The 25,286-nt window shown below is 45.6% G+C and overlaps 1 protein-coding gene across 2 annotated transcripts; it reads right to left on the reverse strand.

Moving 5' to 3' along the window:
• Window positions 1-5,002: 5,002 nt before the first annotated feature.
• Window positions 5,003-24,544, reverse strand: RFXANK (regulatory factor X associated ankyrin containing protein). 2 transcript variants are annotated; one of them, XM_085636691.1, is made up of 9 exons: window positions 24,386-24,544; window positions 18,362-18,589; window positions 16,724-16,807; window positions 16,056-16,121; window positions 14,837-14,937; window positions 10,935-11,060; window positions 9,866-9,932; window positions 8,033-8,113; window positions 5,003-7,265 (listed from the first exon to the last, which is right to left on the reverse strand). In XM_085636691.1, the coding sequence occupies exons 2-9, from the start codon at window positions 18,576-18,578 to the stop codon at window positions 7,213-7,215; spliced, it is 795 nt and encodes a 264-aa protein (XP_085492817.1). In that variant the 5' UTR covers window positions 18,579-18,589; window positions 24,386-24,544; the 3' UTR covers window positions 5,003-7,212. The 2 variants fall into 2 exon arrangements, with proteins under 2 accessions (XP_085492817.1, XP_085492818.1); XM_085636692.1 differs by lacking the exon at window positions 10,935-11,060 and having other exon boundaries at window positions 5,003-7,267; window positions 8,034-8,113.
• Between the last annotated feature and the right edge of the window lie 742 nt (window positions 24,545-25,286).

The raw sequence follows: 25,286 nt of genomic DNA on the forward strand, positions 1-25,286 counted from the left end.
TAACTCTGCCAGTCGAGTACTTACCCAATAGCCGATAACCCAATTTTCTTCCATAGGGTAACATTGACTGGTTTCTTCTGAAATTTCTTCTAAGTGTGGAGTTTCTAAAACTTACAATATTCACCAAAAATCAACCGAGTAACGAAAACACTCCCCTGCTATTAGGTGAGCTCCCAGTGCTGGATCTTGGTGCCCAGCACTGACCCTGAAAAGTACTCACAACCGTACTTACCATTAACCCAATTTTCTTCCGTAGGAAATCGATGACTGTTTTTCTGTGAAATTTCTTCTAAGTGTCGATTTTTGCAAACTACAAATATTGTTTAAAAATCGTACCAACTCTGAAAATGTAATTGCTTACCTGTTTTAGATTGGGGTCCCAGTACTGAGCCTAGGAGCCCAGCACTGGATTACAAAAGTAACGAGAACATACCATACCTGTAACTTGAATTTTCTCCCATAGGGAATCATTGACCGTTTTTCTATGAAATTTCTTCTGTCAACTTTTAAAATAGCAAAATATTGCCACAAAATCACAACAGTAACTGAGTCGACTTCACTCATTTGTTTCCAAGAACTGTCCCAGGACTGAATCTAGGATCCAGTCCTGGAGTTAGAAAAGTAATCCTGAAAGTAATCTATTGCAAAAAACGTAAAACTTCCATTGAGCTCAATGTGTTATTGTGTTTGAAATTGTGTTTCCTATTGCAACAATCTGTAACTATCTACAAAAGTCAATTGCATATTGCAAAAGTATTCAACTAAAGCATCTCATTCTGATAAAGTATATTTTAATACCTATTGTGGGTTCTAAAATAAAACCAACTTTTTTTATATAAACCATTGGCCTAGAGTTGTTATTGAGTGTGTGAGACCATTTGCTGACTGAGTGTGTACAACAAATGCTTTACACTGTCCTCTGATACTGCCTTCCTGCTCGACCAAACTACCACTTTAGAGAGTAAGGATATATCTAACTTTAGCCTCTGCCAAACCTCTGGGGACTGTGGACTCTGTACACCCTGTACCTATTTGGGAACAGTATACACAGAGCCACTTTCTCACATATAGCATAGCTCATCACATTGTTGTAGTGGAGCTTTAGGATATATTTTATATTTGTGGCAGCTGAAAAGCTTCCTATAGGTTGCTCTTTATGCTAAGCAGGTTGTATATGATGCAGAAAGATTTTGGCTTCAGCCAAACGGTTTGAACTATATCTCTCTGGAGTGTCGAGAGCTGAACTGACTGTGTGAAATAAGTTACAAATTTCCTGCTGCATGGTATCAGAGTTCAGCTTACTGGATGGAAAGGGCTGTGTATTCCACCCAGGCTTGAAATCTGTGCCTATCCTGAATTCTTCCAGAACAGATTTGCACAAAGAGCGCTTCCTAAACCCAAGATGGCTCATGGGAACCTGGGCCACACAGAAGGCCAAAGGTGACAAGTGTCATGCAGAGTGTGATAAAGTACCTTCTCGTGTGTGAAGCCAAGGTTGGCTGCACAAATATTAGGAAAAAGCTATAGTGAAAAAAAAAATACGCTGTACAGTAAGAAAGTTAAGAGCAAAAAGCATATGCTTGAAATAGGACTAACATTTAAAAAAAAAAAGAAAATTTACAAACAAAATGTCATGGAACGGGTAACAAACTATTTGAAGATTAGTGCCACATTAAATGAGGAGCTCGGTTTGGGGAGGGGATTAAAATGTACAGAGAAGTCGTGTTTGGCGACATAAAATTGAGTGTGGACACATAGGGTGGAAGGTCGATGCATTCAGCTAAAATGAAAACATGTTCTAAGGATGCCTTTTAAGGAACCCTGTTAACAAAAAAGGTCAATGGCATGCTATTTACAGTTGAACTTCAATAAATAAAACTTTTTAATTCGGGACAATGAAAGTTAAATCTCTCACACACAAAGACCACATGGCCCACATACACGCCACTCCACACATGGTTCACATGGGAAAAGGGGTTACTGCCCTTTACATGGGGCGGGGGGTGGTAGATATGCCTTGGTGCTAGAGTCACAATGTGACACCCAAAATGCACTGTCAACAGCCGGTACCCACAATTAATGGTGTGAAAGGGGTGCCCCCCTTCGGGATAGAAGGGGGTCACCCTTTGGGGTTTCTCCTTGTCTCACCAACACACCCCATCTGTTGGGGTCCGGTGGAGTTGGGGGTTGAAAAATACATAGAAACTTTCAGGGACAAATATACATAAAATACTCCAGGATGGAAAGCAGGAAAACAAAAAAGCAGTGAATGTTCGAGACGATGCCTCCCGCAGTTCGGGCTGGACTCTTCCCATTGGCTGGGTCCAAACTGGAATGGCGAGCAAAAAACCAATGGATTTACGCCCAGATCTCTGGACTGGGGTGAATGTATGACATTGTTCTGGATTCTGTCCATCAATTGTTCTTTTTGCATTTGTCACCCCAAGTGGGACGGGTATGGCCAGACGTGGGTCCCGTGCTCTCAATGCCACTGGAGTCAAGCTATCCTGGCTGATGAGGGCTGAAAGCCCGAAGCCGGTCCGAGGATGCTTGTTTCCAGTCCAGGGAGGACCTGGCCTGGCAGTTTGGGCTGGACTGTTCCCTTTGGGTGCAGCGTCACGACTGATTTGCATATGGCTGGGTCCAAACTGGAATGGCATGGCGAGCAGAAAAACAATGGATTTAGGCCCAGATCTCTGGACTGGGGTGAATGTATGACAATGATCTGCATTCTGTCCATCAATTGTTCTTTTTGCATCCCGCTCCCAGCTTAGTGTAAATTGGGGACTTTGCTTGTCCTATGGAGTCCATTTGGACATAGTTTCTTCAAAGTCCACCGGGATTCCGTTGGCTCCAAATTTGTTCTCTTTACATAATTTGAAGTTGGCGGCGAGGTTTGTACATAAATACCAGGTGCAATGCCCGTAGTTGGGGGATGGGGGTGGGGGGAGGGGTCAATTTGAGCAGGTCTAAGTCAGATATTCTATGGTCAGGAGTATCTATCTAATGGGGTATAGCTGCATATTCGAACTTAAAGATTTTCTTTCCAGGGGCGGTTCTGCAATTTTCTCTTCAATTTTGCCCACCCAGGTCCCCATGGCCGAGTTCTTCACCAGGATCAATATCGGGCTGGCAATAAGATATGCCGTTGCCACGGACAACCCTATAGTTATTAACAAGCTCAGTCACCTGCTCTTCACTGAGGTCTGGCTCACTAACACCGCCACCCGGCTTTTGACCACATAATAAAGATGACCAACCCTACATGGACCACCTCAACCCAACTAGGACGACCTCCAAACTTCACTTCACAAACAAAGTGGGACTCCTACAAATGTAAGAAGCCAAGTCGACCAATCTTCCTTGTCAACTGCAGACGAAGCAATCTTGCTCTGCAGTGCCCGCTTTACAAATAAAATAAACATAAACCGCTTTAGACGTCACAATTTACACACTTTATGGGGCAGAACAGAAAACGTTGTCAATGATTTGAGGCTATAAAGGTTTTCGTTGATATTTGTCAACGTTGACATCGCTTCGGCCCCTACTTTACAAGGCAGCTTACATGGTCTTCTTCTGTATTTACCAGTGATGTGCTGCCCACAATGTTTCTATGGCATGTTGGCGTCTTCCTAGACTTCTACTGAAGACAAACAGTCGTGCAGTGCCTTTGGCCTTACGGGTCTCCTACAAGAACATACAAAAGCACTAGAACTGTTCATCAGAGGTCCATCTCTGGGGACAACCTGATTCCTGCCTTTTCGCCTTCTATCCCCCACCTTACCACCCTAAATGTAGTCACCTTTACAAAATAACGGTAGCTTTTACTCAACTAAGATCGAATCATGAGTACGCACTCATCAAGGACATGGTTTTAGGGTTAATGAACTCAGATGTACCTCCCTGGATCTCTTCTGGAATACACCGTTCGGGTCTTCTGGTCAGCGTGGACCGTGCCCTTTTTTCCGACCTACTGGAAACCCACCTCTGTGGTCTATAGATCTGCAGGCTGGCTTATGAAGTGTGCCTTTAAAAACCCCAAGCGCCCCGCTAACAAAAGTCCTTCACAAACTCACAAAACAACTCTAGGACCAGACCAGTATACTTGTTATGAACCAACGCTTTTGAGAAAGTAGCAGCCCCCCTTCCAATCCCACCTTCAATACTAAAGTCTTACAGACCTCTGAGAAACCTATTGGTGTCTGACCGCCTTCTCATCCAAACATTCTGCTCTGGGTTTGATGGGTGGAAAAGCTGCCAGGAGCAGAGATTGGTGGCAGCATCGGAAGACCGACATAAAGCAAGGATTCAGGGTTACGAAAGGCATGAAGGCCAGAAGAACAGGAAAACAGGCAAAGCCTCCAGAAAGGAGGTCAAAGCCAGAGAAGTCCACGAAGGGGGGGCGGGGGTGTTCTGGAAGGTGACAAAGGTCCGGAAAGATGATGAAAGGCTTTGATGTAAAATGCACTCCAGGGCAAGAAAGAACAGGCAGTTCCACCAGGGACAGAATAGTCTGGCCGAAGGCAGCGGCTTTCCCTAAAAGGACGATGCGTTTATCACTTTCACCAATAGATAGCTCAAGGGAATTATGCGCTAATCAGCATCACACACACCATGCACCGCCCTCTCCAGTGTATATCTACATGACGGGGCTGCAGGGGTCCAGCCATCAGACCAAGCGACTCTTCAGCCCACAGTTGCGTATACAGAGGAAGAGCGTTTAAGGTTGGCTGCAGTGTGCACAGTCAAAGCACAGCAATTGTTTGAATTTAAGGTTCAGCGCCCCTGTATCCTTTGATGTATACAATGAGTACGTTCCTGTCCAACCCGCTGCGTATTTAGGGTTCTTGTAATTACTGTTCCTTTCTGTAGCGCCTAGAAGGGAAGGTGAGCGTACACAAGTTCTCTAATGTGATAATTACTTTTTTCTAAAAAATGTTTCTATTCATTACTTCCTGCTGCACAGACACGACACATAGTTGGCAAATAACTGAGACAGACATTATTTTTCTTAAAAATTATATATATTTTCAATATTTGAAAGAATAAAAATCTATCACATGGACCTAAAACAACATGTAAATATTTGGTTATGCAATACATTTCATAAAGGGTCAAGACCCACATGGTGGTGGAAGCACAAAGAGGACGGCGTCGACTGCACGCAGAGGGATGCATGGTCTAGTTTCCGGCCTTTTCCAACAGCAACAAATGTGAGGGGTTCCAGGGATTGTGCACAATAAGGTCTTTGCAGCCAAGCAAGGTTGTCAATTATCCACCAGGTGAAGACTCCTTGCAGGTCCGCAACGTATCAATTGCCCGCCGCTGTGAAGCCTATGGCTCAGCACAGACACACATTTATGCTTCCTGATGGTTTATACCAATTCATTAAGAGCAAATATAAACTTGGATGCGGTCGCCACCATTTCCTAAAAGGTCAGAGATGTTGCTGTCACTTTAGAGTCCCTGAGTAAATGGAATTCCACTCATTGACCATGGGACTTTACTAAGTCTTAGTGATTATGGGCTGCTGCACCCTACAGAAAGTTTTAAAGATTTAAATACATTTTATTAGATTTTGGGTTCTACGGAGTGTCAATCTGATCACCAGGTCAAGTGGGCTTACAAAACAGCTGGCCAGTGTGAGATCCAAGTGACCTTTCGGCAACACATGGAAGCGCCCATGCCTGCAGAGGAATTCATCTGAAAATTCTCAAAGTGGCCGGGATATGCACTGTACTAAAACATATCACAACCCGCGTGATAGGTCAGACACAGTAAGGTATTGTGGGCAATGGGTGCAGGACATTGCAGCTGCCACCATGGCACACTCCTGGGGACTCTCAGTTTGTGGTTGGTATAATGTGCAGCCTTCATTTTGTTTCCCACCATCAGATGGTGTGGAGTTGAGAGCATGATTGGAGACCAGGTGAATCTGAGTTTTCAACACAAGGAGGACACAGGCCAGAAACCTGTCCTACATACGTACAGTGAGTGACATCATACTTCGCCCTGAAGTTCGCAGGCTGCGGGGTGGCGCTGCAGAGGCCAGACGGTAGAGCTTTGGCTTATTACAGAGGGGGGTCCCGAACCCCTCCAGAGGGACACATGTTTCTCCTGGTTAGCATTCTCCGCCAGCAGCCTAAACCCGCTCACAGCAACATAAACGGCTTAAGTAGGAAATACAGCTGAACAGCAAGGAAAGAGGCTACGCCGGCAGAAGTGCCACAGACACTCGCCCCAGATCCCTGAGAAAACTGAGTGCTACGAGTAGCACCTGGTGTCCTAACCCCCCAAATTCCATTCTCTGGATTAGCGAGATGCGGTTCCAGCAAAATGGTAATGCCCTCACCTTGGGATTACCCAGGTGATGTTAAACACGAGTAAAAATTACTTCACTGAGTCACATATTACTGTTCAGATGCCATACCTGAGCCTTTGTGAATCAAATACGCCTTCAAGTCAGGCCTCCTGCGTGCTACCGTGCAAAGGTCCCAGCTTGGGACTGCACAGCCTACAGCGGAGGCAGGATCCTGAGCTTGTGGGTGTAGACAAACCGCGACTGGCGTGCTGCGGATTTCCATCATGTGCTGTAGCAACCTACCCTACAGACTGTTATCCACTTGCGGCACTCTGCTGGACGGAAAAGGAAGTTAGGGCATTTCCACAAAAATTATTATTGGACATGTTACTATCTCAGTCTCAGCGACACCAGGAAGTGCGCCTGTTTCTATTTAAGTCACTCTGCTACCAGTTGATAGGCACGGAACCCCTAGAATGTAGAGGTACCGGTAACACACCTCAGAGGTAATACAAAGAGAAGTACTAGTCATTCATACCTTCAACCCATCGAAGCGGGGCGCTCCCGTATTTCACCTAGGCTGAGCCCGCCTCGTGCCAAAGCTCACAGCCCAGAAGAAGCGTTTCCATCGCACAGGTCCCATCCAGAAGCAAGCTGAACTTCCCATGCTCTCCTTAAGGCCTCAGGTGAAGTTGTGATTTTTCAAGTCTTGTCAATTCCATCTTGAAACGGAGTATTGAATTTGCTTGCGATTCTGTATATAGTTCACTGAATACTTGTGCCAGACACATGCCTGTAGTGCGACAATATCTGACGGCACAGGACTGGCCTTCACTACAGGACAAACTCAGGAACTGTCCCCACCTGGCTTCACAATTCCATCTCTTCCTGTGAAGCCACCCACCTCATCTTCACTCCTTGCTCTGAAACAGTCTCAGGATGTGGTTTTCGATGACCTGTTGCACTAGAAGAGGAGAAAACAAGAGTGTGCGTGAACCTTGAGCGCCATGCTCGCAGTGTACAACTTATAACACGGACAAGCCAGAAACGGCACATATTTGGCAGTTCATTGCATCACACAGTTTCATGACCGGTGTGTTCTCTCAGTTCAAAAATCACGTTTTACGGAAGCACACCGGATATTCAAATGAGTGTCTGCATGCAACTTCACAGGTTGACACTAACGTCTTGTGCAAGCTGTGTTGCGAGGTCTCCAAACTACCCAAAGTTGGTTGAACTTCGTTAAACTTGTAATCAGGCCACTGGCATTATGGGTTTGCTGTGTTTTCTGATAATTTTGGATTTGCCGCACTTGCTCCATTTTGGTGTTCAACACTGATACTAAACGTGCATAAAAAAGGACAAAATAATGAAGTAATACTGCACAAACTGCCACATATTTTGAATTTTCTTGCAGCATAGTTTAGTGAACCCTGCTTGATCCTCCACTGCCGCATAATTCCAGTGGCCCTACTAAATTTCCTTCTGTAACTCCCACCTTTCCAATTGCCTGACCGTTCAACGAGGGTAGGCTACAGATATGTTACTGGGCACTCGGCTCAAATACGGAACACAAAGACCTCTATGAGACCCCCGTTGGTTTCAGGTTTCCAAGCTTGTTACTCGCAACAAAGCGAGGCTGCCCGTTTGTATTAGAGCATCCGGCAAACAGCCTGGACACGTAGGATCATCCTCGTCATCATGCACCTGAATGCGAGTGATCATACTTGCCTTTTTTGTGGCCCAGGGCCACAGCCAGGTCCATGGGGGTGTAGCCAGAGTCCGCCTCCATGGTCAGATCTGCTCCGCGGGCTGGAAAGAGAAAAGCAGAAGGCAGGCGGGTTTACAGGTCGAAGAAAAGAGTGTGCTCGGGTAAAGCACTGCAAGTGCCTGTGTAACTGGGTTATGGCAATATGAGCAACAGGAAGCCCGCGGTTTGCACAATTGTGGCGCCACGCGCAGGGTTGAGCTTGTGTATGTAAGGCGCGGTAGCAGGAGTGCTCGTGAGTGGCGGAATGTGGAAATATGGGCTTGTGTGGCAGTGTCTACGGGTGTACCACTGTTCGATAGTGTGAACATCTCCAATGTGTGCATGTGTGTGAGCAAAAGCAAAGACCTGTGCAGCTGCGAGCATTAAGGATGTGTGATCATTTGTGCAACTAAGACTGTGGCAGTAGGTATGAGGGCGACCATGAGCATGTGTGACAGTGTATTGGCGTATGTGTGGATGGTGGTATGGGGGACACATGCGTCAATATATGTAGGTAACTGTGAGTAAATATCAGTCTGTAAGAGTGTTTAGTTTTTATGGCATTATGCACAGGCGTGCATATATGCCTGGCTCTGTGTTCATCAGTATGTCGTCCTATGACCACACGTGGGTGTCAACTCACGTCATCGCAGGATGTGCATGTTTGAATGCATGCATTTTGATGTGTGCCGGTTTCTTGGCTAACTTGGTACAAAAGTGCGTTTCGCAGCATATGCGCGTATCATTTCCATTGCAGTAAGGGCAGGATTGAACATGAAAGAGTGTGTATGTCTGATGGGGTATTTGGTGCAGGCGTAAGTGAGGAAATATGTAAGTTTGCCTAGAAGCGGACATTACTTTAAACGTAATGCTGACAGTAGATCGCGAGGGGTACTAATTTGCATGACTGTGCAGAATAGGGAGCTGCCCTAGCACAATTTGTCTTAACTCTGTAAAACACAGTACTGGCCACTCAAAAGCAGGAAGTGATGTCTTGTGCCATTAAACCAATCATACACCCGGTGTCAGGAGCAGTTACACTGAGGAGTTTGCAAGAGCGGCCCTTGTTCTCTCAACTACTGCACTAACGGATTCACCTCTGCAGATCTGAACCTTCCAAACACAAGTGCAAACCCCTCGAGTATGTGTCCCCAGGGGGTAACTGCTCTGAATGATAAAGTGAAGAAATTCATATTTTAGACCCTAATACTGCTGACCTGTAATCTGAAGTATATGATCTGTTCACTCATGGTGAATGCCTTTCCCGTGCCCTAGTGGGCACAACCACAGAGCCCGTGCCACCCCGTTCACATGACAGATGTGTAATGAAGGAGCGTCATTCTGACTTGTCAGAAGTCATCCAAGATGGCGGCGCCGCTTCAACTCCAAGCAGATTACTGAATGGAGTAAAACCATAAACCCAGGGTAACCCAAAGAGGTCTTCCCAACCACCAACCAGGAGGTCACTGTGGTTTACGACACAGGGGGAAAAAGGAACGCATGTATTATCCAAAACAGGAGTGTTTATAGAAAGCCTGGTGAGCCCCGAGAGGGTCCCTTGGTGCAACTGACCACCAGCAGATGTTTATTGTTACCAAACTCAATATTACTCGTTTTATCAACCTCAGAAGAATGAAAGGCTGAATGTGCTCAGATCTGAACCTGCCCCCAAGGGGGCAATCACAGATGCGTGCAGTGGATGCATTAAGAGCCAGCACAACAGATACTTTCAACGGGTTCCAAGCAACGAATCCAGCACATCGCAGGCTGTTTTTATGAACGGTAACAATGCGGACAATGAGGGTTATCCTTACCTAACAAGGCTTCAACGCACTTGACGTGATTCCCTCTCACGGCGTACAGCAGTGGCGTACCCCCATTCTGTCAAAAGAAAAAAAAAGTTCAATCAACTTTAACACAATAAGACTGCATGGTTTTAAAAGACATTTTTTGGGCCCAGCTCCATTGCTTTTGGTGTACTTTTTGGCTTTTCTGGTTTAACTTTTCCAGTATAACAAAGATTTCTATTAGTGCACAATTGTGATATATATATTTTTTACAAAATACGTGCAACCCGCCGTTTTCTGCATTGAACCTTGGGCTCCTGAAGCAGAATAACAATTCTTGTACTAGAAAACCAAACCATTGGTGAAACCTCATTATGTAAACCTCTTGCCTTCATCTATCCCCCAGGAATTCTTAAAAGTGGTAAAAAATGAAGTTGTAAGATATGGTCACTTTTTTCTTCTGGAGAGCCAGACCTCTGGCCCCTTCTTGCCTACGAAGAAACTACAGATTTCATGTCCTAATTGTAGGAAATTATAACCTCAGCTATGACTCGTGAACCTAGGAAAACATCTCCGCACTCGCGTCCTCTGTTGGAAGGATGAACCTGGAAGACAAAATCAGCACTGAGCACAACTGGTCTGCTTTAAGTACCTCTTTCCAGTCCAGGGAAGACATGGCCTGGCAGTTCGGGCTGCACTGTTCCCATGAGGCACAGGGTCAGACTGATTTGCATATGGCCATGTCTGAACTGGGGTGGCGGAATGAGCTAAAGAATGATGATGGATTAAACCCAGATCTGTTGACTGGGGGTGAGTGCTTGCAATGTTCAACACTCCGTCCATCATCCCCTTTGGTTTTGCTTAAGTACCACTCCAGCATTTGTTCTGCAGAGACCACATTCAGTGGTCGTCTTGTTCTCAGCTCTGCTGCTTTCAGTGTGAACCAGAAAGGAAGCCCCATTTCAGAAAAAAATTGGACTTTTGGCACATTGTGAATCGGTGTTGTAATATATTAATAAACAGTTCATGAACATAACCGTCCGCCCTCATTCGCAGGCTGTGCAGTCAAACGCGTCCTCCAAACCGCCTACTTTACCCAGTCGTAGATGTTTATGTCGACTTTCTTCTCCAGCAGCAGAACCACGATATCTGTGAATCCTCCTGAGCTGGCGAGGGACACCGCGCTCTCTCGTTCCATCGCTAGCACGCGGGGGTTGGCGCCCTGCAAAAGAAACGCAGAATGAGAACTGCGCAACGCACACCTCCTGCGCTTTGTGCCTGGCCTCAGGAGATGTTCTTGTCAGCTTGCTTGGGGGGCCACAGGCCTTCTGCTCAATGGGCTGGAGAGTTCAAGAGGCTTTGGGATTGGAGAGCCTGTGGTTCTTGAGGGCCACAGAGGCAGCGCCGACCACCTTCGGCCACGCGAAGATACGAGACGATTTGAATGGAGTGTGGAACCAAAGACAAGTTTGGATGGGATGGTTGATCGAGCACCAAGTTTCAGCCTCTTTGTTCAGAGGTTTGAAATTAGCACAAGGGTTTTTTAGAGCCAGCTATGATCAGGGTTAGGCGCCCTAGTTAGTAGGGGACTATTGAGCAGGGCCACTGGAATTCAGCAGCATCTCTTTTCAATAAAGCAGCTTCGCAGAACAGGGAGGTACATTCACCACGAGCGTCTCACCAGGAGGGACTCTAGGATTCAAGACATGCGACCTTAAAAAGAGATGCAACATATTTGTTATTCTTATAAATTAAGAGTGCCACGTTAAAATAACTGTACTTTTAAATACATAATGATTTTTCTTCCCACCATAGACAAAAGAACTTCCACATGTCTTTTAAATGGACAGGGGGTGTTTACAGTATCCTAACACGTGGTCACCTGTGTAAATGGGTATTTTACAGCAAAAAGGAGACATGTTAACTCTTTCTCGTCTAGCACTGCACACAGAGTGCAGAAATGTTAGTAACTTTTGAGCTGGTTAAAATCTGAATATTATGCAGAAGATAATGGATTGTGTCGCAAGCGAGGAAGTTTACATTGGAAATGCTGCGGCCACAATCATGGCTTTTCAGTGGCCACAATTATAGGGTATTACCCGATGCCACAAGGAACAATGACCGGTCTTGGGGGTAAAATATAAAAACCAGAACCTGGGAAATAAATAGAGATGCCAGATAGTTTGAAATATTTACCATGAATCCATTGGCTAGGCATGTGTATTTACCATGAATCCATTGGCTAGGCATGTGTATTTACCATGAATCCATTGGCTAGGCATACATATACATTTACTTTCAATACTGGTGCTCAGTCTCATTGTCCACATTCCAAGTTTCAGATAATGGAACACAGAAGATTTAAGTGATCTGCCAAGGATCACACAATTTTGATCAAGCAAGGAAGAGAAGATTACAACACGGGTCTCCTGGTTCTTCAGTAAACAATTCGCCGCCAGACGATTTAGCAGTGAAAAAAAAGTTACAAAAGCAAGAATTGTGGATCAGGTTCAGTTTTGTGCTAACCAGCTCGCAACAAATCACTGTAGTCCTAAAAAAACCAAGCATTTGCAATGCAACAGGTCTCGCCTTTGCATAAGTTTGAGCTATTGGCATTGTAAATGACAGTGCCTTTCATTTAAGTGTTTTGAAAACCTGTAAGCGTTGCGTAAACACACACTTTGCACTTATAGTCTTTGCTTACGAGAAGCAAGGCTGGCAGTAAAAGAGGCGCAGCTACTGCCAGCCTTGCTTCTCGTCAGCAATGACTATAAGTTTCTACATCCCTGCCGAGTCCCACCTGGTACAACTAGGTCCACACAGTAATTCTGCATCCTGTGGGGTTTAACTTGTAATTGCATACTGCTTGTGGGTTGTTATTGCATAGTACTGGTAATTAGTGGTGATGAGCTTGTACCCTGCAAGTACTGTGCAACTTGTGGTTGGGGGCCATGGTGGGCTACTTTAAAGTACCTGGGAATAGAGAAACAAGGATAGAAGACCCAGGTATCCTCAAGTATATGGCAGGGGCGCTTCACCACAGTTTAGCTAAAGAAAACAAGTGATGCAGTGATATTATGTTGTATTGTCATTTAGTAGCACTTTTTAACTTTTGAGAGGCCCAAAGTTAATACCCGTCAGAAAAATTATTTATTTTGTTAACTCATTGCACCTATTTATATCATCAAGCACTAACTAAAAACCTAGAAGAAAAAATGATATATTCTGCCATCAGGTTTTAGCAATGATTCTAATTAATGCCCCAGCCCTCCAAACATGTCCATTTTCCTGACCCCAGGTAAATGTTGCCATAAGCAAAGTGTATTGGGGCTGCTGTGGGTCCTGTTGTACTATGGAGTTCCGTTGGCTTTTACCTTCCATGGAGGCTGCTTTGGGGTTGATTAGATGGTCTTTTGAGCCTTGTAACTGCCTGAATCCCTCAGTCTGTACCAACGAAGAGTAGCTCCTGTCATCTGTGAGCCTTCGTTGCCAGATGTTCTATGTGTTTAGAACTGTATATGCACAGAACTCCATAGATGGCAGATATCGGCTTATCCTGCTACCTCTGTCCTTACGATTGCCTCGTCCACCCATGTTTAAGCATAGCTAAACACGTGTTTATGACACAGTTGCAGCCATATTCACACACAAACACTTCGACAAAGGCCAGACTGCACTCACACACCTCTGTCCCTCAGTTAGAATTTCAGGTTTAAGAATACTTTTCCTCGCTCACTCTCTAGTCCAGTCACCAGAAGAACAGCAATACAATGTATTAAATCCATAACTTTAGTCCCGATGCATAACATCATAAAATTCCCCTTATATTTACACCCAGGGGCACTGGAATTCCAGAAAATTGTGTGGCCACGGCGATTTTCGCAACTGCAGCATAATCTGCACACAAATGGTTCAAAAGTTACAAAAAATACGACAAGTTCTGCATCGCAGTGGAAGGCCATTTGCAAAGCTGGACTGGTCACCTTTCTGTTGCTTATTGCTATGTGTGGGTGTTAAACTGTTACTAATGAGGTGCAACCAATGCCCAGAGAGTGTTATCAAGTTTAACAATGACCAAATAATGAAGCAATACTATTACATAATGTGCTGCATTATGCTGCATAATTTGCCTTTTCTTGCAGTATAATTTACTCCACCTTAATGCTTAATTTGGCCCTCTCCTGCCGCATAATTCCAGTGGTACTTTATATACAACTTTACAAAAGCACTGTTTCATCTATGGCGCACCACAAAGTAGCGTGCTGCAGCTCCGTAAAGGTGCTTTGGTGCCTCATTAAGAGTACGAAGTACTGTATAAGTACAACACAACATACTCAAACCATACAGCAATGGCTACAGAGAGCTAGGCAAATCTCTTTTGACATAACATTTTCCTACCTTCTATAACTTACAGATCTTACTTAGTAACCTAATTCAAAGCTATGTTATAAATTCTGATGCATGTGCAAATTAATGTTTGCACACAGATGGGAATTTTGAGTCTTGCCTCAATAACCCACACCAGAGTATCATCAGTTACAATGTGCACTCATTATCACCTGAATTCTACATAACTGGGAACCATAGCCTCAGTCTATAAATCTGTCTTCCTGCGACCATCATGATGATATCCAAAAAGGTACATCCCTTACAATACATCAGTCTCAGTTTGGAGTCACCAAGCTCACCTCATTTGCCCATTTTTCAGCCTGCTGTAACTTCATAGCCTCTTATAGCCTAGATGAGGAAAGCAGGCGAGGCCATCCAAGTGGGACGGCAGAAAAAGCAGAGCGAAAACGTAACATCAAACTCTTTTCCAATGGCTGTCCACCATTAAGCATAAATGGTGATGCCAGCCAATGGAAAAGAGGGGCGGGGCTTAAAGCCCCTTACAGAAAATACATATAAACATTCAATCTCGCCAGCGAGACTGCGCATGTGCGCAGCCTACGCTAGCGAGACCTAAAAAGTGTTAGTAGTTTAATGTGGGTTCCTCACCAGTTCTAGCAGGTATCGGACTGTTTCAATCTCTCCAAAGGCAGAGGCCCACATCAAAGGAGTGAAGCCTCGTTCATCAGGCCGGTCCAGAAGTCCTCCATCTGCGATAAAAGAAGAACAAAAAAATTAAATTAAAGTAGTCTCATTACAGGGAGACCCATCTGAGCTGAAATTCACACAGGTGGCATGTTCACGTGGAAATATTTTCCTCAGTAATTTTGGAAATTTGAATACAAATATTTTCTTATTGAATAAAACAATAACTCTTGTTGTCGGCTAAGTATTAAAAGTGCAAAAATATGATTTGATGAAAACAACATTTTGTGAAATTCATAATTTCATTTAAGCTAGTATACCTAGTAAGTTGAAAGATGTTTTTGTGGCTTACACAGACTGACCACATTCACAAACCAAAAAAAACTGGAAGTAGGCCTTCAGGAAGAGCGTAAAGAAGAAACACTTGCAGATAAGGAAGAAAGACTAATGCCAGATCTCAGAAACATTGTTATGGACATTTTAAAAGTACGAGAGGTACTCGCCTTACAGTTAACAGATTTTAGACATGTAATTCTGTGGTTATTCCCAATAAAAGATGAAATGCACATTTTGCCAGCTGACGAGCGAGGACAGTTGTGAACATGGGCTCCGGGGCCATTTGCTGAGCCAGTAATCGTGAACCTAACCTGCTCAGCAGGACCTCCTCACTATATCAGGACACCCGGCTACTGTGGCTGAAACACCTTCTTCAGAGAAGGAACAAACAATAAGAGAATGCCCTCTTGGAGGTATAGGCTGCAACAGTCATTCTTTTTACTATCAACAGAGCTGCAGTAATGGACTCGGGGCGGACTCCTACGTAACCCTTACACCCTATATTTTTTTGTTTTTGCGGGGTGTCTTGCCTAAAAGAGATGAAAAACAGGCTGCCAGACACCATTGAAGCAGCTAAGTTTTGTGAAGGGGTGAGCAAGTTCAAGGGGGTGGAGGGTGCAGTTTAAATGGCACACACTATATAACGACTTAAAGACGCGACATGCAATTATTGCCACGAGCCATAACAGAATATTACTTGAATGGACCCTGGATTTAAGGAGTGTACTTTTAATGTGTGTCAAATCACAAATGACTACAGGAACTGTTGGACAGGGGACACCCAGCTACTCGAAAGGCGCCCCCAGACAGAAATGACAAAAACAGAAATGGCTTAAAGGTAACACACCTTTGTTTAGATATTCCTTCAACTGGCTGAGCTCGCCTTGCGCTGCCAGCTGGTGCACAGAGAGGGCTGTTAATGGAGGGAAAAAAAATGTAAAAACACAACACGTCAAACAAAGGAACAGTAGATTCACTGTGGAGAAAAAAAAAAGGAAAAAATATTAATAGTGCAAATACACATTTTCACTTTACTTATGCATGCAGATTTCCTACTGGAAAATAAGCACGAGTAAACGCCAGCCTGTAGGAGCGCTTCTGAACTCTACACCGTTCACGGATGACCAGAAGTGCTCCTCCAGAGGTCTGTGATTCCTCAGAAGTCAGCAGTGCCTTCTACACACAGGAGGAAACGCTGGAGTAGATTACGACCTTTTTTTTAGGCCGGTCTTTGCGAAATGGGTAATTTCTTTTTTTTTTACCTGCCGTTCCAATACTTTAACACAGACTTTGTGGTCACTTCATAATCCGTTCTAAAAAAGCGCAGAGTGCTACGTTCACATGCGAGTCGAATTAGGATGGTAAATAAGCAATGCTCTGCAACATGTACTTGTTTCATATAAGAAATGACTCTTCGCTTCCTTGCTGTTCCTGTCAATACATCTCACACCTCATCCCCTGCTGGTTTTTCTTGCCCCACACATACAGAAATTAACACTGTGGTCTGATACTCACAGTCGAGCGTAGCGGGCAGGGCGAACATCTCGTTCCCACGCTGTCGGTTGGTCAGAGTAGTTGAATGCTTCAGTGAGCTGCTCGCTGATGAGGGGAAGGAGGGAAAAAGCAGCCAGTCAGAAGTCTTAGAATCTTTCCATTACTGGTATCTGTGCAGCATGTAGGTCAGAGGTGTGGCTTTTTTGGGCTTGTGTAATGTATGGTATGGAGTTCGAGCTGCCACACATATCCTGGATGGTGGAGGGCTTGTTGCCCCAAGGTACTGGGAGCTTCCTAATCAGCCCCAATGAAGAGACACAGAAAGTACAAGAGCTTCTAATCGAAAGCATGTGATTGGTCAAAGGGACTGCTACTGTTTCAAATGTAAATACTGCAAAGGTATCACTTACAAACGAAGGGATGCTGCCCCGAACAACCTCAAATGGGAGCGGGGGGAGCGGGGCGGTACGGTCTTGGAAAAAGCAAGTGATATCCTACATGTTTGCAAATTTCGAAGGCGGCACTGGGGATATCGCACCATCAGCCTGGAGCAAAAAGCCTCAACACCCAGTTACCCACTGGTGTAGTCGAAATATCAAAATTCAAATACTAGAATGGAGTCAGTTCTAGAATTAGGATTCCAAATATAGTAGAAGCAACAACTGGATTTTACTCCAAATGTCATTACTTTCTATAATACGATTTTTTTTCAATATTTTATTCTGAACTTGATATATTAAGATGAAAATGTAGGATTTCATTTTTACTTCACAAATACAGCTGACAAGTGTTTTGCCGCCGTTTCAAAGCTCTTCGACGTACCACTGTTTCAAATACAGCTCTTAAAAATAACAAAGGTTTTCCTGTAGAAATGCAACAGTCCTCTAAAATAATAATGGAAAGAAATTAATACTTCTTTATAAGTCCCCACGACAGTCTCAATAATCCTGGCCGGCAAAAATCTCACATTGCATTTCCAGAAACAGAGCACTACTGCTTTATCGACTATTGAATTTCTGATGAATTTGGGGATAAAAAAGGAAACACAATCTTTGAATCTGATATAGAAGTTCGGTACATCAAAAGGCTGAGTGATAAAGTAAAGAAATGTATATTTTAGACGCTAATAATGCTTGTAATTTTCACACGGGGACCTGCAAATGTTTATTTCTGGAGTGAAAATAAAAAACTATATTTGAATCCGATATGATTCTGTGAAATCAAAATGTTATCTAAATAATAAATTGCTCTGAATGATAAAGTGAAGAAATTCATATTTTAGACACTTGTAAGGCTTGTGATTTTCACCAGATGACCTTGAGGTATGGCAAATTAGTGATGTTATGTTATAGTGATTTGTAAAGCGCGCGATTACCAAGTAGGTGTCCTGGCGCTGATCGTCATGACATTCTAAAACCCAGAGTAGGCAAGTGAGGGGTAACGCTAGAGCACAGCTCGCAATGGGAAGCAGTGCCGCTCCGGGCCATCGGCGCAGCAATAAACTACAAACAATTTTCAAACAGGATAGTGCCTCTGAACTCCTAGTGGGGTTGCTGCATAGTCCACCATGAGGTATAAGTGAAAAAGAATTAGAAATGTACGTTTTCATGGGTTTTTTGCTAAACGGTGACTTGGGGCACTTCTGGGACCCCCTCTTACCATTGGGCAGACTCATGCTGGGGTGCACGTCTTCTGCCCCTTGATCGAGAGTGCACGGATACAGGTGAAGGATCATGGTTTCGAGCGCGGAAGACTTCTCGTCGCTTGTGTCGTCACAGGCTGCTTCAAGGCTGCAGTCCTGCAAGGCCGGTGAGCTGGCGATGTGGAGCGCAGCACCCTCTGAATCTGGGGGTTCATTTGACTCCGCTAACTCCATGAGTCCAGATCCTACCGAAAGAGGAGAATAAAGGCTCGGTCACCAAACGCCAATAACTCAATGTCTGACTTAAATGCTTCAGGTCAGAGCTGAAGGGGAACTGTGAGATGACATTGTGTGGTTTTGGAGAACACAGCAGAAGGGATGCTTGCATTTAAAAACCAAATTACTTTTTAAGCAAATAAAAAAGCTTCCACTAATATGCAAAGTTAAAACAAACATTGGCAAACACAGTTAGTTTCGTGTTGTTTGCTTGCCTTTTGGATTTGTCAGTGTTTGTTTTGTCATGGTTTTTACAAAATGTTGTTTCTCAAAAAGGCTGCCAGGCCCTCAATCTTGAAAAAACATGGCGAAAACCAAACATATTTGTTGGTCTTCCAAGCACACTTTTGATTAGCAGTCCCTTGAACTTCATGGGTCTACTTTGTCTGGCGATGTGTTTGTGAAAGGGAAAAATACTGTCACTCACACTGAAGTTAGCCAATGGCTGAAGTGAGCTGACCCACTACCGCATTTTGTATGTTGTAGTGGGCGGAAAGAAAATGTGAATGACGCAATAATTATCCAATGGACGTACAGAGCTGGCAGAGAGCTCCTATAAGTAACTATGTTAAATGTGTAGCTTTAGTACAGAAAAAAAATTCAAAAACGTGTTGGCTAACGCCAGACCTAAAAATACAGGGAAAGCTTTAATTAAAGAACAGTAGGGAAGGCATAACAGCAGGTCCTGTGCACACACACACACACAGAAGTAAATATAGCACATGCAAAATATTATGAAAAGATGACGACAGGGTGTTCTTGCTTGGAGTGTTGATTTAATGTTGTGTCACTTCACAGGCCAGCCAACACGTGTTTCGTCAATTGGGTGTATAACCCTTCACTTCTTCAGGGCTTGAAAAGAGTCATGCGAGTCTTCGGACCTTTCAGCTGGCGATACTTCCGACCCAGCGGGTCCTACTGTTCACTCCAACATCTACCTTCAATAAATCTCTTGTGTATTGTATTTTAATGCTTATCTGACGTTGAAAATGGCCCAGTATGCCACAGTCCTATCTTTAGAAGCCAGTACGCCCGTTTAAGGCAAAATACGAGTATCGCGGCCACAGCCACCGTTTCAAAAGCTTTGGCGAGTACGCCCAGCAGCTTCTCACTCCGACACTCTATACTGCCTCTATAGTAGGAAAGGCAGATCCCTGTGTATCTCCAGCTGGAAAATCCACAGTAGAATCCAGGCACTAAAAGAAGCAAATAAATAGTGTAGAAGGTGGATTTGCGTCCGAACCCTCACGAGACATCCCTTCTGCTAATGACACTGGTGACTTACGTCTCTGGAGCTTGTATAGTGCCAGTGGCGTAATGGAAATTGGTGCCACCCCCCTGCAGAATGTGCTGAGGGGCCCCCAAGACTCCCTGTCACAGATTTCTGATCCTGTGGATGAATGAGGACCCCTTGAAAGGTGGGGGGCCTCACTGCACGGCAGCGGTCTGTGTTACGCCCCTGTATAGCGCACGTGCCAGTCGAATGGCTTCTGGGCACTCGTGATCTGTAGTGATGCATGGGTTAATGGCGTCCAAGACGTGCTTTACCTCGCATTTATCAGCCACTTGAGTGCACATTGCCAAGATAGGCTGGGAAGATTAAAAGTCTGAGTCCGGGGGTTGGGGTGCTTCAGTTAGTATGTTTTTAGGGTACCAGGGATGACATGCTGCTGTACAAGTGTATGGAGAGGGGCCTTTCGAAAGTGGGTTCGCACGGAACTGGGCTCTGTGAAAGGTGGGTAGCCCTACAATGGCAGGGCACAGGAGTGTGGCTTGCAGCACACCGTGTTGCCAGTTGGATGGCCCTTTGTGTGGTGTGTATGTGCAGAGGGCTGGGATGATGAGGGTCCAGGGATAAACAGAAGAGCGCTTCATGATCAAGAGAAAGCGTTGCGCGGACAGCTATATGGTGCCCAAGAGTAGGCCTTCGCCATGGTTGAGGCGCGGAGAAAAAAAACAGTGCATGGAAGAAATGGGGCACTAGAGTTTTAGTAGCTACAGGTGGTAATTGTAGGAAGGTGGAATCTGACTGCATGGTTGCCCCCACTCTTTTCCTGGTGTTTTGCTGTTTTTCGACTTAGTTTGGCTGGGATCCTGCTATTCAGGACCCCAACCTATCTGTTTTCCCCTTTATATTGATTACATGTACTCTAGGTACACTCCAGATTGGATTCTGGGGTACCCTTATGATGAGTCCCTAGTATATGGTATACTGTGTACCCAGGGCATAGGTGCCCCAGAGGCCTACCAGGGGCTGCAGCATGTATTGTGCCACCCCTGGGAAGCCATTTAAAATGACACAACAGGTCTGCTACAGCAGCCTGTGTAAGGTGGTGTATGCACCCCTTACTGAGATATAGATTACCTATATCTATCCCTATCACTGCATATCATATCAGTCACCCCTATGGCAGGCCTTAACAATCCTGAAGACAGGGTGCTGGGTTTCATGCGAGAGGGTGCCCATGCATGAGCAGAGCCCCTCTGCAGCTTTTGGAACCTTTATTCCGGGGTGGTTTGTGATGCAGCCAAACCATATACTCTTAAGTGCATTATAACCTCGCGGTAAATGCTAACTTTGGAATGGCTGCATGGAAACATGTCGTGTTTGGTGTCAAACACCTTGGAATCATACCTACACACCAGTAACTGGTGTGGGAGGTATTATTCCACCCTACTAGAAACATGACAGCACCGGTATACTCAGTACCAGCTTAACAGACCATGGCATCACAAAATGGATTCTGCCAGCCACAGACACGAGTCTGCCCTCCTGCTGCTGGACTAAACTCCGGCAGGGGAGGCCTGAACAATAGGTTTTCTGTCACAGGGAGGTGGGATCACCTCCCAGACAGGCTTTAGTGTATTGGGGCTGGGTGGGGGCACTCCGAGAGTGCTTTGATGTCTGCACTGGGGGCACATTTGGTGTCCTGTGCATAGTCCAGCTCAAACCGGTTGCAGGGGCACTCAGCCCCTGCTCTGGCACGAAACTGGACAAAGGACATGGGTGTAGCCACCCCTCTGTCCTGACCCTCCCATAGATGGGTCCCCAGAGTTTGTCCCACCCCTTACTTGGGTATAAAGTAGGATCCCCTGACTACAGGACTTTAGATTTACCTGGACGAAACTCTGCTACAAAATCCCAGAACTTCTACTACATACACGACGTTGGATGACCGAAGAATCTCCCTTGGAATAAAGGAGTTACTCCCCTGCAAGGCAGGCACCAAAGACGCATCTGTCCGGTTTGCATAGACGCTGCTCCCGAAGGACACAGACGATTTTGCAACACAGGAGGTGGGTTTCCAAGCTTCCCCGAGGCTGATTTATGCTCTCAGAAACTCTGAGATCCAAAGCCCTCGTGCGGGCCATGCAACCCGAAACCCTGGACACCGCGACCATTTGCAGCAGCATATGCTTCTTGGCGATCTCAGAGGCTGTGCTTTGGGCTACTTGTAGTCCAGACCCCGAGCAGTGATTCCACCGAAGATTGCTGGCCTACACTCCTCTAGTGACCCGTGGGCTGGTATCTAGTGATTCCTCTCGAGGTCCCTTCACGATCCCTTGTCCATCGACTTGTGAGTCCCTGAGAAGGGAACTTTGACTTTCAACGGGCTTACCTGGTTGCTCCAGACGTGCCCTGACTCTCCATCACTTGGGGAGTCCACACCCAAGCCATTTTTCTCTCACCGCGTGGGTTGCAGTTGCCAAGGCTTGTTGGTCTCCAATCCAGAAACTGACCCCCCAGAACTCGACATCCTTCGTGGGACAGCTCGCCTGCGGTCGTCATCGACGCCTCCTGGTCCCAGTGGCAGTGTAGTCAAGCTTCACCTCTTCGCACTTGAAACACCCGACATCGGTGGACAGTCGTCTATCGTGCCCCTGGTCACTGGTAAGTGACCCAGACTCTGTCCCCTCTGCTTTCAGGTTCTTCACATCTTCGATCCAGCTTGGATCACACCGGACACTTCTCCTTTCCACAGCAGCAGCACTTTGCAGCACATCGCCATTGAAATCAACGACAATTCCCGACACCATTTGACACCTATGCACCCGGCTTCCCTGGGTGAGGTAACACGTGTACTCCGGTGCTCCCGTGGGTGCTGGCCCTAGAACCTTCTAAGTCTGAAAGGGTTTGCTCAAAGTCCTCTCCTAAGTGTCCTTATTCTTTAAAATTCCAACCGCGACTTTCCCATTGAATAGTACGGGGCTCACGGCTGTGTTCTCACACTGCACACGTCCCTGTGGGTCCCGTGTGTCACTGCCTTGGGTGGTTCCTTGGGGTCCCAGGGATTCTACGTGCTCTAGGCACTGTGTCCAGTCAAGTCATGGTTCTTATACCACTTTCTTAATATATGGTTTGGTCTCCCCCTGGGGCCCATTGTATACTGTGCTATTTAATGTCGTTTTAGAACTGTATTATTGTGTGGCTTGCTCTCTAACTTCATAAAGTGGTTAGCAGAGAGTGTTTAGAAATAAATACATATATTTTATATATATACCTTGTGTGGTTCTCCTTTCATTTGATCATTCAAGAGGTTATAATCTGGTAAACCAAGCTGCTTTACACTCCTTCAAGACTTAGCCTGAAGGCTGCTCTCCATAGCTTCCACTAGAATAGCTTTCAATAAAGGTTGTCTTAAACCTAATCATCAATAAGGGTTGTTTACATAACTAGTGGACAGCATATACCAGGCCAACTTCTCACAGCAATCAATGTAGTATTCGCAATCAGCAGATAATAATTATGGCACTTAGTGCAAGAGTTTCAGGTGCATCTGCGGAAGGAGTCCAGCGATAAGACGCAGCTCACACAGAGTGAGGCGAGGAAAGGATGAGCCAGGAGTAGAAGTGTTTAGAACTGGTCCATCTGCAGCTGTCCCTTCGGGTTCTAGCCTCTGGGAGTTGGCGATGCTGGGTGCCTAGGGTCCCTAGGCGGCTCTCCGCTGCTCGAGGGTGTTTAGGGAGGGGTTGTGGGGAGGACCAGGCCCTGGGCTGAGGGCATTCCGACAGGCCAGAGGCAGTATGTTTTTAGGAAGGTGTTTTGTCTTTTCGAATGTGCCTGCAACCAGTAATGGCTCTAGAAATTATTTCTGGGAGTGGACAACGGGAGGACTGCAGATAAAACTGCCCAGGGCTTTAAAGTGCGCCCTGTGACTTCAAATTAAAAGGTGGTGCAAAAAAACACACAGTGGTTCTAGATACTGACAGCTGACCACTGTGCAGGGGCACGAGCAATGCAAGTAAGTGCTGGAGCAATGGTCATATGCGGGCCAGAGGCCCCTCCCCCTAGCGCCATCACTGCCTCCAGGCGCCCTTGTGCACAACTGGATCTGTGCACGGACAGACCACCTTCTCTCCACAGGTTTTACTACAAATCGTTCACGCAGTCCCACTGTGAGGTGCATCAACGAAGAGTGAACGTGGTTCTAAGTTAGGTCTGCCTAGGCAATATGGAATTTAGTCAACCTAAGGCTCATGATAAACATGTGCAGCTGGGTGAGAGTCAGTCTTCTTTGAGGATGTGACTGACGTTGCCCCATCCCTTCCAGCTGCCCCTTAAAAGCACAGCCTGGCTGACACCCCGAGAGGCTAGTCCGGATCGGCCCAGCACCCCTCCCACCCCGCGCGCTCTGTCCTCAGACCCCCAATGGGACATGGTGTTTTCAGCGTGCATGCTACAAACTCATAACTGCAAAATAAATAACTTCTTCCGGATGACTTCCCACAATGCACCTTCCCTGTAACACCAAGCGCCCACCTACCCGAGAGAGCCTTCTGGGTGCTGGGGAGCTAGGGTTGCAGCAGTGCCTGCCCTAGCAGGAACGCACAAAGGGCCCCTGATCCCATGGGTGCTGCTGGACCCCAACTCTATCCGACCCTCCTGACTTGGGGCAGCTTCTAGCCAATGGCCGCCAGCGGATGCCAGCCAATGGGCTCGCGTCTTGTTTAAAGGGACAGGCATCCGTCCACGCACTTCTGGCAGCCGAAGTTTAAAGAGCAGCCCCCTGCTCTGGCAGCCCGGCTTCTGATTGGCCACCTCCAGCAGCGATTGGATTGTGACTGCGTCCCGTAGTTGCTATTGGCTGCTCTTATGCCTAATAGTGGGTCACGAACGCTCCGATTGGCTGCATATGAAAAATAAACGTTGTCTTTTTTAGTTACACATTTCTCCTGCTAGTGTTTTAATGCAAGTACTATAGAGTTTATTAATGTTCCTTGGAGCGAACATGCCATGTGACAGCCACCTGAGAGTGAATGTAGCCCTTATATGTTGTAAAATAGGCATCAATATGTTACCATATACCTCCAACCTCAATAGGCAGTGGTTAGGTGCCCATGTAAGGTTAAATATTTTTTTTTTGTTCGTCTTGGTACTTTTAGTTCTGAATGGATAATGGGACAAATATCCATATAACAGAATAAAAATCAAAAGAGAGGATTTTGTGAGCTACTCGCGTCTGCATACTTAGAGTCTCGCTCATTGAATGTGAGCCTAATTTCTGGCGCGGTCTAGCTTGTGGCCAACGTCAGTTGTGGCCTTTGGAACTTTTAGGAGTCTCGCACATTGGAATGGCCATTTTTCTCTGTTGGTACATTAACTTTTTCCTCATAAAATGGAATATCAGCACATCTTCCCTATAGAACTTACTTTTGAGATCCTGA

Source organism: Triturus cristatus, chromosome 12 (genome assembly GCF_964204655.1).
Source record: "Triturus cristatus chromosome 12, aTriCri1.1, whole genome shotgun sequence".
Lineage (NCBI taxonomy): Eukaryota > Metazoa > Chordata > Amphibia > Caudata > Salamandridae > Triturus > Triturus cristatus.